The sequence below is a fragment of the Spea bombifrons genome, chromosome 2, assembly GCF_027358695.1.
Source record: "Spea bombifrons isolate aSpeBom1 chromosome 2, aSpeBom1.2.pri, whole genome shotgun sequence".
In the NCBI taxonomy this organism is placed as follows: domain Eukaryota; kingdom Metazoa; phylum Chordata; class Amphibia; order Anura; family Pelobatidae; genus Spea; species Spea bombifrons.
Window position 1 is genome coordinate 135,667,952 of NC_071088.1, and position 16,318 is coordinate 135,684,269.

Genomic DNA, 16,318 nt, shown 5'->3' on the forward strand with positions numbered 1-16,318 from the left:
TTAAAATGGACAAAAACTGGGACTAGACTCTTCCTTTAAATAGATTATCTACCACACCAATTAAACACTCATTACTTTTTAGCAGAAAGATATCGCTAGATTTTCCCAGCCAAAGGATTTAGTAACATGTCACAGCTTGTAGACTGTCAAGTTTACGCTTTGTACCATAAATTTCCTTTTTTTTTTTTCTCGGCTGTATTTCTGGACTATTTCTGGAATATAAGACTTTAAGGGAGTGACCACGAGTTTTCAGCGTCTTTTACTCATTTTTCTTTAATCGTTTGCCTTTAGAAGGTTTTTACCATCTATACGCGTAGGTGCCTGTTGTGGGAGGCGAGAGGGAGCCAAGCAGAGTCGGGGAAGCTGGGATAGTTACGTAAAGGTTTGAGAGAGCAGGAGGACCTGGATTGGGTTTTGAGAGGAGTCAGCGCTTGATCTTCTTACAAATGAAACGTTGCTCGGGGGTTCAGCCGCGATACCTTCTGTGATTGATCTCTTAAAGTTATTTGTAGCAATTTTGAATGTTTCACGCTATTTGCCTTTTTCAGTTTTCATGGGATAGCCTGAACATCCCATGTGCGGATCCAATGGGGCAGGTGCCCCCCCCAAAAAAAGACAGCGGTATGCTAGGGGCGTAGGGATAAAGAGGTAACCCCAGAGTCCAGGACTTACCTCTTTATTTCCCTAATTTCAAGAAAGGGGCAGAATTCAGCGGGGCCGCATTGCAATGGGTGACCCCACAGTATTAGTAGGACAGCTCCCCCTGGGTGTGTTAGGGTGAGTGTCTGGGTGTGTTAGGGTGCGTGTCTGGGTGTTTGTGTTAGTGTCTGCTAGTGTGAGTGTCTGTGTGTAACTTAGTGTGAGTGCTCCTCTAGAGGTGATCCACCTCTCGAACATCCTTTATAGAATTTAACTGCTACCAGATGATCAGCCGTTTCTTGTTTGTTTATTTATGATATCCTAGAGTTGGTGATTATCAATTTAGGATCTGGAGTTTAACGTTTTATAGCTGCATCAAGATCACAAAAAGGTCTCCGTCACCTTTAACGCGATGCATGAACCCTAAACATAAAGTGTTAATGGGAATGTTGTCTTTTAATTTATTTATTTTTTGCCAGGCCTGTGGCGTGGACTACGAAGTGAAAGCGTTTTGTGCAGAAAACCTGGAAGAGAAGATCCACAAACGGTATGCGGAATAATGTGTTTAAAATGTTTTCACTGAGCCGGAACGCTGAATAATATCTGCAGTGAATGTTCTTTTTTTTTTCCCCCAAAAAAAAATATTCCTAGCAAATTTTTGGTTAGTGGATTGGTACAAAAAAAGAAAAGAAGAACCGGAATGAAAAAACTGACAGTTTTTTTTTTACGTCTAATTGTGCCTTCTGCCTATTTTACTTATCATACTAGTGGCTTTATGTGGAATTACAGGTAAGAAACCCCAAATAATCAAATCGGATTACCCCAGGGGGTATTAACCCCTGCCAGCCTTGCCAGACCACCAATGTCCTTCTATATTCACTGACTTGTGCGATCTCAGTTTTCTCCTTTTTCTTTCTCTCTTTTTCCTCCCAGTCGAACAGCAAGGGGGTAAACATTTACAGAAAGATATCCGTAACCGTAAGATATAAATGTCTTAAAAAAACGATCTAAGGAAATTGATTCATGCTGTTGTCCGTTTCACCTTCGTGATTGTATTACCTCCGAGCTGCCTGTTTGTAAATTGAAATACAGGGTATATATTCTGAGGTCCGATAGGAAGGGCTCATCGACCTCGCTGATGAATGCTGAACGTTACATTATCTCGTGATGTGTACGGCGTCTTCCTTCGCTAAATGCCATACTGATTGATATCAGGTCTCGCTTGCGCGACTCAAACTTTCCATCTTCTCAGACGTCGTGGAGGGTTGCTGACACGGTACTCTGCTTGCAGGAAAATCATTTGCAAGGCTGGCGAAAAAAATTGACATCACTAATTATTTATAATCATAAAGCTACGGCGTCTGCAGACGTAGCTCACCGCCTCGTGGAGACGAGCTACAATGATCCAAAGTCTATGTAAAGGGCATTTACTGCGACGGGGATAAGTACAGAGCCAACAATTCACAGCTGCAGGATTGGACCATTCCATTTGTTGCCATGGCGATGGGACCACTTTTTAAACTTTATTTTTTTTTTACTATTTTTATTTTATTTATTTTATTATTATTTTTTGTATTAATATTAATTATATTAATTAAATATATAATAATATATTAATCAATTAATCATTGATTATTATTATTATTATTATTGTATTTATATATGAGATAAAACAAGTGATGACCAGGGGTGGGTTCTAGGCTAGCCCCCAGATAAATTCAATCAGCCTATTAACACTATGGAGGACTGCGCCGATTTTCTCTTAAAAGTAGATTGGCGGGATATGACATCATATCCCGACACCCATTAGTAAAGATGGCAGCATAGAAAGTAAAGATGCTGCTGGTGATGGCATTCCTTTTATTATGGATACACCTTTGTTTCATTCCATATAGACAATATTAGAGTCTTGCATTCTGATTCGTAGTAATTTTAACGAAATTCACCAATAGTTAATTCATACGAATGTCTGAAAACGAGGAAAGGCCCCAAGCGGAACCAAGGAAGAAGACAGAAGACAGAAGAAACGAAGAGCAAGAAATGTAAGTCAAAGAGCGGAGCTGCGGAAAAGGAGACGGGGACACAGAAGCGGTCGACGGAGAAGGATTTTAGATATTGAGAGAAAAAGTGTGAGAAATAGATAATGAGAGTGTTTTCTCAAATGGAAAAAAAAATGTCCGAAACGAAAGGGCAGCAAACGAAATTCAATGTCCGAAAAACTGATGAGCCAAAAACGAAAACACCAATACCTTCTGGTCATTTGCCTATGACTTAAAAGCTCTAAAAAAAAAGTCCCTAAATTATATTTTAATAAAATCCCGTCATCTTGTACATAAACGCCACGTAAATTGTTGCCACTATATAAATAAAAGATAATACAATTAATAATAATAATTATAATATTCTAGTCATTTTCCATAATCCTTTTTTTTTCTGTTTTAATTTGGACATTTAGTAAAATAGTTCAGTGATAGAATACTGCAGTTACTGTCACCGATAATTTTTTTTTCGCTTAAAGGTTTTATGAAATTCCTTTTGTCGTATATAATTTTTATACTTTGGTATTGTTTAATAATGGACTGAACCTTTCAAAGCTGCTTTCACTGAGCCTTCCCATTTTCTTTACCAGTTTTTTATTTCTTTCTGAATAGTGTGTTTTTCCTTTCATTTAAACAAGAAAAAAGATCCTAGTTACCGAAGAATCCGGATGAAGAAAACCAGACGCATGCTTGGAAATTTAATTTGCTAAGAATTGCATAATAGTGAAGTGTTGAAACTTTTTTTGAAACAATGTTTTAAGGTGTTTAATGCTCTATTGATAAATACAAGAGTTTCTTGGGTTATAGATGAACTTTTTTACTGTTTTTTTTTATGTTGATTTAAAATGATAATTATATTTCTATTAAATTTATTAAAATGATAATTATATTTTTATTAAATTTATTAAAATGATAATTATATTTCTATTAAATTTATTAAAATGATAATTATATTTCTATTATATTTATTTAAAATTATAATTATTATAATTATTTACGTATTATATTTATTACAATTATACCGGTAATTATATATTTATTATATTTATTAAAATTATAATGATATATAAAATTATAAAATTATAATTTCTTTCTGTTTTGCTTTTTTTTCCACCAGGAATTCAGTGCGTTTAGTGATCAGAAAGGTTCAGTATGCACCAGAGAGGCCAGGTCCGCAGCCGATGGCTGAGACAACGAGACAGTTCCTTATGTCTGATAAACCGTTACATCTGGAAGCGTCTCTGGATAAAGAGGTATTTCTTACGTTATTCGTTACCAGAAGTTAATGCGCATGTTTTTTAACCTCCCAAGTGTCCCTCTGTAGGCCGCCCAGTCCCTATTTGGTACCCCAATTACATCTCTTTCTCTCCTCCCCGATGCCCCTCTGTTCTAGGAGCTCGGAATGTTTGCTGGGTATGAGGGTATCGCAGGGTTCTACAGCCCTAAAAGCCCCGATAATGTGTATAAAAACAGCAAGAAAAGAGGTTTTTATATTTAATTGTGTAAATAAAGGACATTAGCCTTGATTCAATGGCCCGTCTAGTTTGTGCATTCTTGCTGAAAAAAGATTGCGTTTGTTAAATTGTAGCAAACTAGTCAGATATTATTAGGTCACAGAGTCACGTAATGTGCGCTAACTGCTCAACCGCGCGCACGTCTGAAACTCATCACAACTCCCGCTTCCCTGAGCAGATCAAAGCAAACCTCCGGGCAGCCAATCCAGATCAAAGTAATTGGACAATTAGGTTAAATTACGCTAAACGAGCCGTTAAAATATGTCAATATCACCTTAATAGGAGCTAAAACAAGACAAGTACAACCCTAACATATCCATTTAAAGCCTTACGCATTATCATTGTGGTTATATGCAACTGTTTCGCATACATGTTACGTGTCAATAGTAATAAATATGTAAATTATATATATATAACCTATATATATATAGGTTTCACTACGCTAAAGTAGCTGTTAAATATGTCAATATCACCTTAATATATATATATGTGTGTGTCTATATATAAGTGCTACGGAATTTGATGGTGGTATATAAAACAATAAATAATAATAATTATATATATATATATATATTAGAATGTAATATGAATTTTATTTAGTATTATTATTATTATTATTATTATTATGTTTTATATCTGGCAATAAGGCAAAAAAACTTTATAATACTCACACTCAATATCATCATCCACAATGTAATGTTGTGCCTAGTGCTGGAAACCGAAGAAGAGACCACTGAGGTCCCCAAAGCTCATGTGACATCTTTTTTCTATGTAGTTCCAATAAAAGGTTAACTTTTATTCAGTAACATTAGCCACGGGTATGTAATGCGTAATACTGTCTCTTGTGCCTTTGTTTTTTTTGTTACAGATTTACTATCATGGAGAACCTATTAACGTCAATGTCCACGTTACAAACAACACAAACAAGACTGTGAAAAAGATAAAAATTTCAGGTACGTTTCGTTCTGGAAATTTCATAATTTGCGAGAGTGGGGTTCGTTGGCTTGAGAAATGTCGAGCGCACAAGACTACAATTATGGAACAGTCAGCCTGTTCAATGTCAGAACAGACAAGAAGATAATTATTCGACGTCAAACGTCCAAATGAAATCAAAGACGGCTAAAAATGAAAACGGCTACTTTGTTAGAAGCCAAAAATATTACAATTTAATGAAAGTTGATAACAAAAAATAATAATAATAAAATAAAAATAAAAACGTGATCGGGATCTCGCTTATCCAGGGTTAGCAACAACAAAAAATAATTTCTTATTTGGGTGGGAGACACCATATATTAAACTCCCGCTTTAAACCCACAAATTACAGGAAACCTGCCACGCGTTTTGCCAGCTTCACCAGAGCCGTCGTGAAAATTTTATCATTGCGTTTTCTTTTTTTGACCCATAATAATAGTAATAATCCAATCACTATTTTTTATATTTTATTTTATTATATTTTTCGCGCAGTGCGCCAGTATGCAGATATTTGCCTCTTCAACACCGCCCAGTACAAGTGTCCCGTTGCGATAGAAGAAGCAGAGTAAGTACCTTCCATACCCAAATACAGATATATTCCTCGTTAACAGGCCAAATTTTTAAAAGTAAATTTTACCCCATTAAAAGTATTTGCAGTTAAAAAAAAAAAGACCCCTAAAACCGGAAACGTATGTATTTTTTTAATGGAGAATAACAATAATAATATTGAAAACAGCTTCTTTACATTGCGTTTCCTTTTGTTTTATTCTAGCAATGATGTTGTTGCTCCGAGCTCCACGTTTTGTAAGGTCTACACGCTGACTCCGTTTCTCGCCAATAACCGTGAGAAGCGCGGCCTGGCGTTGGACGGGAAGCTAAAGCACGAGGACACAAACCTGGCGTCCAGCACACTGTGAGAGTGATCCCTATCTCCCTCGTGTTTGTTATAGGCTTATTAATCCTCTTTAACCTTTGCTGGTTAAAGGGTGCTCTGGTGTAGTGTTTGACATTTCCAGGTCTGGGGGAATCATATAAACATCTCATGTTTTGGTCCAGTTTTTCCCCACTTTCTTATTGTTCTGCTAATTTCCAAGCCCCTAGAGGGTTAACTGAGGCTAGCCCCCCTGCAGGTATGGCTATCACCATCCCATGTGTGACTAACTCCTTTGACTTAGGACCGCCACATCCTATTTCTGTCTCTTTTAAGGAGCAGAAGAGAGAGAACTTCAGTCGGGAAGTTCCTGAGTATTATAATTACCCATAAAAACATCAGCGTAATAGAATATTTTAGTAAGCCCCACTTAGTTAAGGGTGCCATGGTACTCACACACACGCCTCTTTGGTCCCCAAACAAGAACAGATGCACTTTAGGAGTTTTTGAGTCATCTAAGCATTTCTCATCTTTTGTAGTCTCTGGTAGTAAGAGAAAGTAGGAGAAAATGTTAACTAAACGTGAAAAAAATGTGTAAATTCTCTGATTTGTAGGTTAAGAGACGGTGCCAACAAGGAGATCCTAGGAATTATTGTGTCCTATAAAGTCAAAGTAAAGCTGGTTGTTTCTCGAGGAGGGTAAGTCAAACATTTTGTCCTCTTGGTTTAGTTGAAGGGTGTTGTGTATTGCTTTGTAAAAAGGCTTTCAATTCTGTTGTAAAAGATATTCTTTTTAGAACCAATGTTTACAATTGAAAAGTTAAATATTAAGAATAAATTATGAATTCATGCAAATAATAAAACAAACAGGTAACCTAAAGAGATCGGAAGGAGAAATTCTGCAACTGTAATTGTGTTAATCCAAACTCTTAATATGTCAAGCTTTTTTTTAATTTTCAATAATAATAATTCTGTATATTTATTTATGTAGCTCGACTAAATACTCCATCCTTTAAAGTCCGTGCTCTCTTGACCAATAATATTTATCGTAGCTCTGCGACCATTCATCGTTATATTAGATTGTTGAGGGGCTTCCATATTTGAAAACATAGGATGATGTATCCAACAAAAATGTAATTTGCTCTCAAGGGCATTTGATTAGCAGCACCTGTCTGCTACTTAGCATCCTAATTCATATTGAAGCAGTAAGGGTGTACTTACACACATGGCTTCTCCATTTTGGCTTTATTTTTGTTGAATAAATCATGCCATGGTGTAATGTGTCATGTGTTGTTGTTCATCTGGGGTTGTATTTACCTAATTAGACCTACTAAGGGACAGATGATTGCTATTATGTCCTGATATGTAAAACCATAGATATTACTGTGTTTTTTTATATTAATTAAGCCTATTTTAAAAAGTAATGGGTCTCAAAAAGTATTATTATAAAATAATTGAATTGTTAGTTCAACACTTCTACGCCAACTAAACAATAGAAAGAACTATAAAATACCAGCTATAGAACAGATACAATAAAAGGTCTATTGTAATTAGTAATTATAATTAAAGAAGATCTGCTTTTGGGAATTCTCAAGGTCTAAACAAAGTGCAAACTCGCTTATAAACAAAATAGTTGAACCATATGGGAGCTGTATTAGAAAATCAAGAATCAAGTCAAGAATAATTGCAAACAGTAAGTGTAATATTTATAATTATGCCAGATCAATATACCACTCCACATACCACATATATATATATGTGCACAATGTAATAGAAAAAAATAAAAATACAGACAACTAAATCTGGAAATGTATCGAAAATTTCAAAAAACATATTAGAAGCTGACCTCCGAACAACAACATTGGTGTGAAAAAGGCCAACATTCACCGATTGTACAAAACAATGCAATTAACATACACACACTACATGGACAAAAGTATTGGGACACCTGACCATTATACCAAGAGGGACTTTGATGACATCACATTCTAAATACATAGACATTAATATGGATTTGGTCCCCCCTTTGCAGCTATGATGGCTTCCACTCTTCTGGGAAGGTTTTCCACAAAATTTGGGGAGGTTCTGTAGGAATTTTTGCCCATTCATCCCGTAGAGTATTTGTGAGGTCAGCCACTGATGATGGACGAGGCGCCGGCTCGCAATCTCCGTTCCAGTTCATCCCAAAGGTGTTTATGCCTTAGATGCCCCTCCTTGTGTATATTCACCGTATATAGTTCACATTAATGTAGAAGAAACATTTATTTTCAAAGCAATCCTATAATCCTTAAAACCCATTAAGCAAAAGCTCCACAGACGTCCGCGAATAAAAATAAGAAAGCAACCAGATGGTTGGATCTCAACGCAAACTGCAACCACGTGTTCAGAATGAACAAACAATAACATCCAATGTGAAATCAATGACAGCTTGCAAAAAGTCATGTGCGTCTTCACATGCCCCATACACGCCAAAATTAACTGAAATTACTTGGCAAATGGACAAAAATAGTTAAAAAAAATATATAAAAAGTAAGAATAAATTCTATTTGAATTTTATATTTATATATATATATATATATATATATATATATATATATATAAATATATGTTTTTCCTGTTTCTTCTGCACGTTTTCCATTTTTATATTATATATATATACAGTATATAAATGTATACATGTGAAGCATGAACGAGAAGAATTATTGTCCACCAGTGTTGGATGTTTCAGTACTTAAGGGGTTAAAGCCACAGAGAAGACACATCTGTTGCCCGATTTAAAGACTGGTGAAACAATTAAAGGTTTGTGATAGAGCTAAACATAACGATTGAAAGATTTCTTTCAGACCAGACAAGTACATTTTCATTATTGGTAACAACTCTTAAAATAGTTACATTTGTAGCAAACTGTACAATTAAGCAACCTTGATGTGGTAAGTTCAATTGAACCTTGTCACTGCTCTGGCAGGAATCTTAGAAGTCTACAAACACTCTATTAAATAACCACATAAAAATAAAAAAATAAAAATTCATACTGGGACATATTCAATTATTAAAATAAATCGAGGCTACCACCACAATCCATAAACCATAATAATCTATATAATTTAACAAATGTAATTTTTAGCATGAATCGCATCACATTTTGGTAAAAATATCTTTGCGTTTGCGGTTAGGGCTCCCTCTTTGTTTTCAGACATTTGTACGAACTAACAAATTTAACAAAATTGGTTAAAATGAAAAGTCGTACGTATCCTAATATACGATATACAAGTCTCCTATTTACGGTGTTGCTGCCCACTAGAGGCCTTGAGTGGTATTGCACCTATTCTATGCATGCACGATATCTATTAGAGCGCTATAGATACCATACAATTGTACTGGCAATCTTTTCAATCAGTTGAATGGATACGTTATAGGATGTTTTTTGAGAAATCTCGTTCAGAATTCTACAATAATTTGAATATAATGGATAAAATGTATAATACTTTCAAAGATGTGCACATTGGCCGAGCAGTAGATGAGGTTGATCATGCTTGATCAATATTATATCAATATTATATCCTTTATCCAGAAGAAAATTGTGACTTGCTTTATATGTGGTGGACCGTGAGTGATCAAATATTTCAAATTTCTCCCAAACTGTTCTCCCAGAGAACGTATGCTCCAAAACATCTCCATTTTTTATGATCTGGACGTCCTCCATGACTATGGTAACACACAAGCTCGCATGATCCCGTCCCTAGATTCCATCAGAGAATATTCATAGTTTTTAAAGATTTTCCAATTGGGGAAGCCACGTCCCCAAGCGATTCGTTGCATTTTTCCCCGTAGATTAGTTTTTTTTAGGATCAATTTGCACATCTTTAATTTAAAGTTCAAGCAAGTGTCCCATCGGGACCTGTGACGTAAAGACTTTGAGGGATGTGTTCAATGCACAAGCCTTTAGGTTGTCTAATTCTCTAATCTGCTTTGAACATTGCCAGCCTTCTGGGAGACCTTGCGTCAAGGTAATGGTGAAACCGTTTGCTTGTTCCGGTCACGCATTACATATAATCTGCATCTGTCTTGTTAAACTACATCCCACCTCCATGGAACGCCATACTCTCTGCATTGTGCGTCATATCCATGCAAAAAAAATGTCTAGTGGCCTGAGAGCATGTGCCAAAATTCACCGTATTTACCACTTAATTATGCTTATTCATTTACGATCGTTGTGTGATCATTTTATTTCCTAACCATCCATTAACACCTTGTTCACATGTAATCCTGTATGGTTTTTTGTCTTGATAATGGTCTTTTTTTGTCTTGTGGGGATTTTTCTAGGATAATCAAATTCAGTTTATTTCAATTATATAAATTCTAAAATGATGCTTGGCCCTGGGGAATTTTAATATATTTTTATTTATTTATTTATACTAAGACTAGCAATTTATTTTAACAAATACATGAAGCCCCTGAATTCCGTTTACCGATACATTTCACAGGGTATATCAAAAGTTGAAAGAAACCATAATAAAATAAATCATGGGTTTATAAGGATATATATATATATGATTATATATTATCATATAACAAATAAATATAAATTGATAATAATTGTCGGGAATATATTCAGGGGATTTTTAATGCAGTAGGAAAATAGGAATACAGAATTCAGTTTTGTGAGGGTTCTATGAATACGGAGAACAAAGAAATGAAATAAATTAATGAAATAAAAGGAATTTCACCCCCTAAAGCACACCACCGATTGCATACGCCACAGATGCCTGCCTTGCTTAGTTACTACAGGGGGTAAGAACAAAAGTACGTAAAATCTCGGTTCAGGTAATTGTTGTAGGGATAAAAAGCACAGATATTATTACATCTCATGCTCGCACTTGAGTTCTCAGCCATGTCTACTTTGTCGCTTGCCGGAATTCTGATAAGTCCCCCGCCTGGCTGTGCTGTCCAACATGCCTGCACTTATCTGCTTGTATGCACTTCCTGCCTGCAGTTTGCACTTCCTACTGCACCCCCCTGCTTGTCCAAAACAGTTGTTAAGGACCATCAAGTATCCGGGATCTACTTGGGATGTCCATGAACGTGGTGTGTTAGTGAAGGCCATCGGAGCTATGGCTTCATGACAGCACCGAGCATCATGAAAATCTTACATTTTGAGCAGTTGTAGTAGATTATCAGAAGCGTTGGATCGGATCTTGGATTGATTTATGTAACACATAAGAACAGTTAGCTCTGCTGATAACTAAACCAACTATATGCTAAGGACAAAACTGAATTTTTTAATTGTTTTTCATTTAGCAATCACGTTGCCATTGAAAAGTTTGGGGTCACTTAGAAATCTCATTGTTTTTGAAGAAAAGCACATTTTGTCCATTAAAATAACATGAAATGGGTCAGAAATCCAGCGCAGACGGGGTTAATGTTGTAAATGACTATTGTAGCTGGAAACGGTTGATTTTTAATGGAATCTCTTCGTAGGCGTACAGAGGCCTTTATCACTCCCATCACTCCTGTGTTCCAACGGCCCTTTATCACTCCCATCACTCCTGTGTCCCAATGGCCCTTTATCACTCCCATTACTCCTGTGTTCCAATGGCCCTTTATCACTCCCATCACTCCTGTGTTCCAATGGCCCTTTATCACCCCCATCACTCCTGTGTTCCAATGGCCCTTTATCACCCCCATCACTCCTGTGTTCCAATGGCCCTTTATCACTCCCATCACTCCTGTGTTCCAATGGCCCTTTATCACTCCCATCACTCCTGTGTTCCAATGGCCCTTTATCCCTCCCATCACTCCTGTGTTCCAATGGCCCTTTATCACTCCCATCACTCCTGTGTTCCAATGGCCCTTTATCACTCCCATCACTCCTGTGCAGTGGCGTCGGCAGGGGGGGGCCAGAGGGGGCCATGGCCCCCCTTACATTATGCTGTGCCCCCCAGTGTGCCCCCCCAATTGACCCGGCTCACCACCGGGAAACCGGGACATTTCCCGGTGTGCCGGCACATTGAGCTGCTGTAAAACCGAAGGGGGGGACCGATAATAGAGAAATCCCCCCCAGGGCTGTAAGTGGTGCTGCCCGATCAGCAGCTGCAGCGTGCAGGACTGGTTGGGGAGATCCGTGTGCTCTCTGTCACTGAGCGCCGGGCGATGGGATATGACGTTTATATCCCAGCCCCGGCGCTCAGCATAAACAGAGTGAGCAGCAAACCAGAAGGAAAGGAGGAAGAGAAAGCAGAAAGGAAGAAGAGAAAGCAGAAAGGAAGAAGAGAAAGGTAAGAGATGTGAAGAACGACGGGGGGGGGTCTGATGTCCAAAACGAGGGGGGGGGGTCTGATGTCCAAAACGAGGGGGGGGGGTCTGATGTCCAAAACGAGGGGGGGGGTCTGATGTGCAAAACGAGGGGGGGGTCTGATGTGCAAAACGAGGGGGGGGGTCTGATGTGCAAAACGAGGGGGGGGGTCTGATGTGCAAAACGAGGGGGGGGTCTGATGGTAGATATGTGTGTGTGCATATACAAATGGTGAGGCATGTATATGGGCAATGTTTATGAATGTGTATGGGCACTTGGGCAGGCATATGTGTGTGTATAGGGCAGGTGTGTATATGTGCATGTATGGGCACGCGCATATATGGGCACTGTATGTGCATACGTGTGTATGGGCAGTGTATATGTGTCTGTCTGTATGGGCAGTGTATATGTGTGTATATAAGGAGTGTATTTGTCTTATAGTGTATATGTCTGTGTAAGTATGTGCAAGGGCAGTGTATATTTATGGGGAGGCATGCGTGTGTGAGCAGTTTATGTATGTTTGGGCAGGCGTGTATAAGGGTAGTGCATATGTGTGAGTACTGGCAAGTGTGTATGTGCAGGCAATTGCAGCGTATATATGTGTTTTTGTGGGCAGGCATGCGTAAGGGCAGTGCATATGTGTGTATGGATAGTGTATATGTGTGTATGGATAGTGTATATGTGTGTATGGATAGTGTATATGTGTGTATGAGCAGTCATGTCGTACTTAAAGGGAAGAGAATGATTCCCTGTAACACATGTTTAACTCAGGGGCACCTAGGGTTAAATCCAGGCCTATTTCTGGTTAAAATGAGTGTGTGTGTCACTGTATGTAGCATTTGGACACAAGAGAATATTGCGGGGTGCTACTTGGTCTAGGGCATCACTAATACAAAGCGCCACGTGTTAAATCTAGGGGTAGGCAGAGTAAGTGAAGGATGTGTTTGAATGCGTGTCTGGGTGTGATAGTGTATATTTGTGGGTTTGTTATTGTGCACATCTGTTTTTATGGGTTTGTTAGTCTGTTTCCAGGTGTGTTATAGTGGGCATGTGTCTAGGTATATTAGGGTGGGATTGTTTTGGGGTGTATTATTGTGTGTGTGTGTGTGTTTGTTAGTGTGTGCATGTGTATGTATGTTATTCAAGTGTTTAAGTGTGTGGATATGTTCCTGTGTGCATGACGTGTTAGGAGTCTTAGATGGTTCCTTCAATACATCACAGTAGTCTCTGTGTCCGTATCCAGCGGGGTCCATCTGTGGTTGTAAGATTTTTCTGTTTCTGTGGGAATTTTCTCCCATTCATCCAGTAGAACGTTTTATGAGCTGAAGGTGATAAACCAAGACATTTTGGACAACACTATGCTTCTAACTTTGTGGGAACAGTTTTGGGGAGGGTCCTTTTCTATTACATCATGACTGTGCCCCAGTGTACAAAACAAGGTCCATAAAGGCATGGTTGCAAAAATTCCCCACAGAAACTCTCCAAAATCTTGTGGAAATCGTTCCCAGAAGAGTGGAAGCCGTTATTGCTGCAAAGGGGGACCAACTACATATTAATCTCCATGTATTTATAATGCAATGTCATAAAAGTCCCTGTTGGTGAAATGGTCAGGTATACCTTACCAGTAAAAATGCTATCCCCCCCAGATTTTTAGGGGTTCCTACGCCCATGCATGCTAGGGAGCGTTGAGCGGGGCCCAAGAAAATGCTTGGGTAGGGTCCAATATTTTCACTATAAAATATATTGGCAGCAGGGTAAATATCTATATATGTTTTGGTAGCAGGGTCTAATATTAATATATATTTGCTGCAAGGGCTAATATTAATATATATCGGAAGCCGGGACTAATAATATATACCGGCAGCAGGGTCTAATATTAATATATATCGGAAGCAGGGGCTAATATTTATATATATATATATATATATATATATATATTGGCAGCAGGGTCTAGTATTTATATTCATATTGGCTGCAGGGCCTATTATCAATAAATATTGGTTGCAGGGGCTAATATTTATATATATTGGCTGCAGGGACTAATAATATATATCAGCAGTAGGGGCTAATATTAATATATGTTGGCAGCAGGGTATAATTTTTATGTATATCGGCAGCAGGGTATAATATAAGTATGTATCCGCAGCAGGGGCTAATATTAATATATATCGGAAGCAGGGTCTAATATTTATATATATTGTCAGCAGGGGCTAATATTAGAGAATGAAAAATAACTCACTTTAGCTGTTATTTTGAAATCATATTTCAATCACGGTCTTTACTTCAAAGAGATAAGTGCATATTATGTAGTTAAAAATGCACGTCTAACGTGTGTGTGTGTGTGTATATATGTATATATATATATATATATATGTGTATATGTACTGTTTTATAATTGGCCCCCCTACTTTGGTCCCTGGCCCCCCATGTGCCCCCCCTAAATATGAAAGCTGGAGACGCCACTGCTCCTGTGCTTTACGCCCTTTATCACTCCCATCACTCCTGTGTTCCAATGGCCCTTTATCACTCCCATCACTCCTGTGTTCCAATGGCCCTTTATCACTCCCATCACTCCTGTGTTCCAATGGCCCTTTATCACCCCCATCACTCCTGTGTTCCAATGGCCCTTTATCACCCCCATCACTCCTGTGTTCCAATGGCACGTTGTGTTCGCTGATCCAAATTTAAGGTTAAAAGGCCAATTGATGGTTAGACACCCCGGTTTACAAATAATGTTACAGCCGGAAATGTCATAGTATTCCATGAAAACAGTTGAGTGAAGACATTAGGAATCTGTATTATTGGTGGCTTTAAAACAGTATAATCCTCAAAATTGTATTTTTTATGTCCCAATGCATGTTGGAGTCCATTTTTTGTGGTCTTGAATGCTTTTAAAACTTTTTTTACATGTTTCCGTTTTATTTAACTCACCAACCCCAAGCTGCTTCTACTGAAAGCTGAAAGTGTAAGCAGGAAGCTTCTCCTGCACATGCTCAATAGCATCCCCGTTGAGGTCAAAGGAGGCGAGCTTCCACTGGAAGTAGGGGCAGCCAATCACATGTAAGCTACTTAAACATCAAGGTTCAGATAACATGAATGTGATTCGCTGTGGCTCCTCCCATTGATTAGAATGAGAATTATACTGAGCATGCCCGAGAAGCGTATTAAGGTATGCTTCCTGCTTTCAGCAGAGACGCCTGGGGGAGGAGTTAAATAAGACAGAAGTCTCTTAGAATGTCTCCAATGGAGTCCATGCGACATGGTCTTCAGTATATTTAACATGAACGAAGGGCGGTGCTTATAAACACGAAGAATGAACTTTTTTGGGGAGGATGTTTCTGGGACAGTGTCAACTTTCTTCTGCTTGATGCTGGAGCTCTTGGCACGCACTGCATAGATATAGTTGTACGTATCTACATAGAAAACGTGGGACACAATCGTAATGTTTATTCCATCATCGATAGTCCTAATTTCTAAAAAATAAATATATATATATATATATATATATATATATATATGTTTGTTTAACCCCTTCAAGACAAGGCCCGTCCATGTACAGGCTCACAGTGCATTGTTTTTAATGGGTTTAAGGACAACCCATTGTCCTTATGAGGTTAATCCATCATTTTATATTTTATTCTGCGTATTCATTCTCCTTCATATCCGTATCATTCGTCATATCCGTATCATTCATTTACTTCATAGGATCTCAGGTTGGGTTCAGATTTTTTTTTGGGAGGGGGGGGTTTGCTCCTCCAGCATTCTGATTAATGTGTCCGACATCCTATGAACATAATGATAATCGCAGCCTGTTACTCAGTACCTTCAAATTCCCGTAGGAGAAAGAAATAAAATACTTACCTTTGTGAGAAGCTGCAGTTCCAGAGCTGCAGGGCACTGCCTCCTTTGGGGTTTTGTTGTTGCACTATGTTTGGCCATGTTAATGTAGTAGGGGGTGTTCTGGTTAGCTCTGGATGAAACCCAATACATCC

General features: G+C 38.1%; 1 protein-coding gene across 3 annotated transcripts in view; it reads left to right on the forward strand.

Annotated features, from left to right (window-relative positions):
- LOC128474309 (beta-arrestin-1) overlaps positions 1-16,318 on the forward strand; it is an 89,638-nt gene that overhangs the window by 69,797 nt on the left and 3,523 nt on the right. For 2 of the 3 annotated variants that reach the window (XM_053456616.1, XM_053456617.1), the window contains exons 7-13: positions 1,119-1,186; positions 3,796-3,931; positions 5,061-5,145; positions 5,657-5,729; positions 5,937-6,077; positions 6,650-6,733; positions 10,018-10,041. In XM_053456616.1, the coding sequence (XP_053312591.1) occupies positions 1,119-1,186; positions 3,796-3,931; positions 5,061-5,145; positions 5,657-5,729; positions 5,937-6,077; positions 6,650-6,733; positions 10,018-10,041 (611 nt within the window). The remainder of the gene's footprint in view (positions 1-1,118; positions 1,187-3,795; positions 3,932-5,060; positions 5,146-5,656; positions 5,730-5,936; positions 6,078-6,649; positions 6,734-10,017; positions 10,042-16,318) is intronic. The other variant, XM_053456618.1, reaches the window with a different exon arrangement.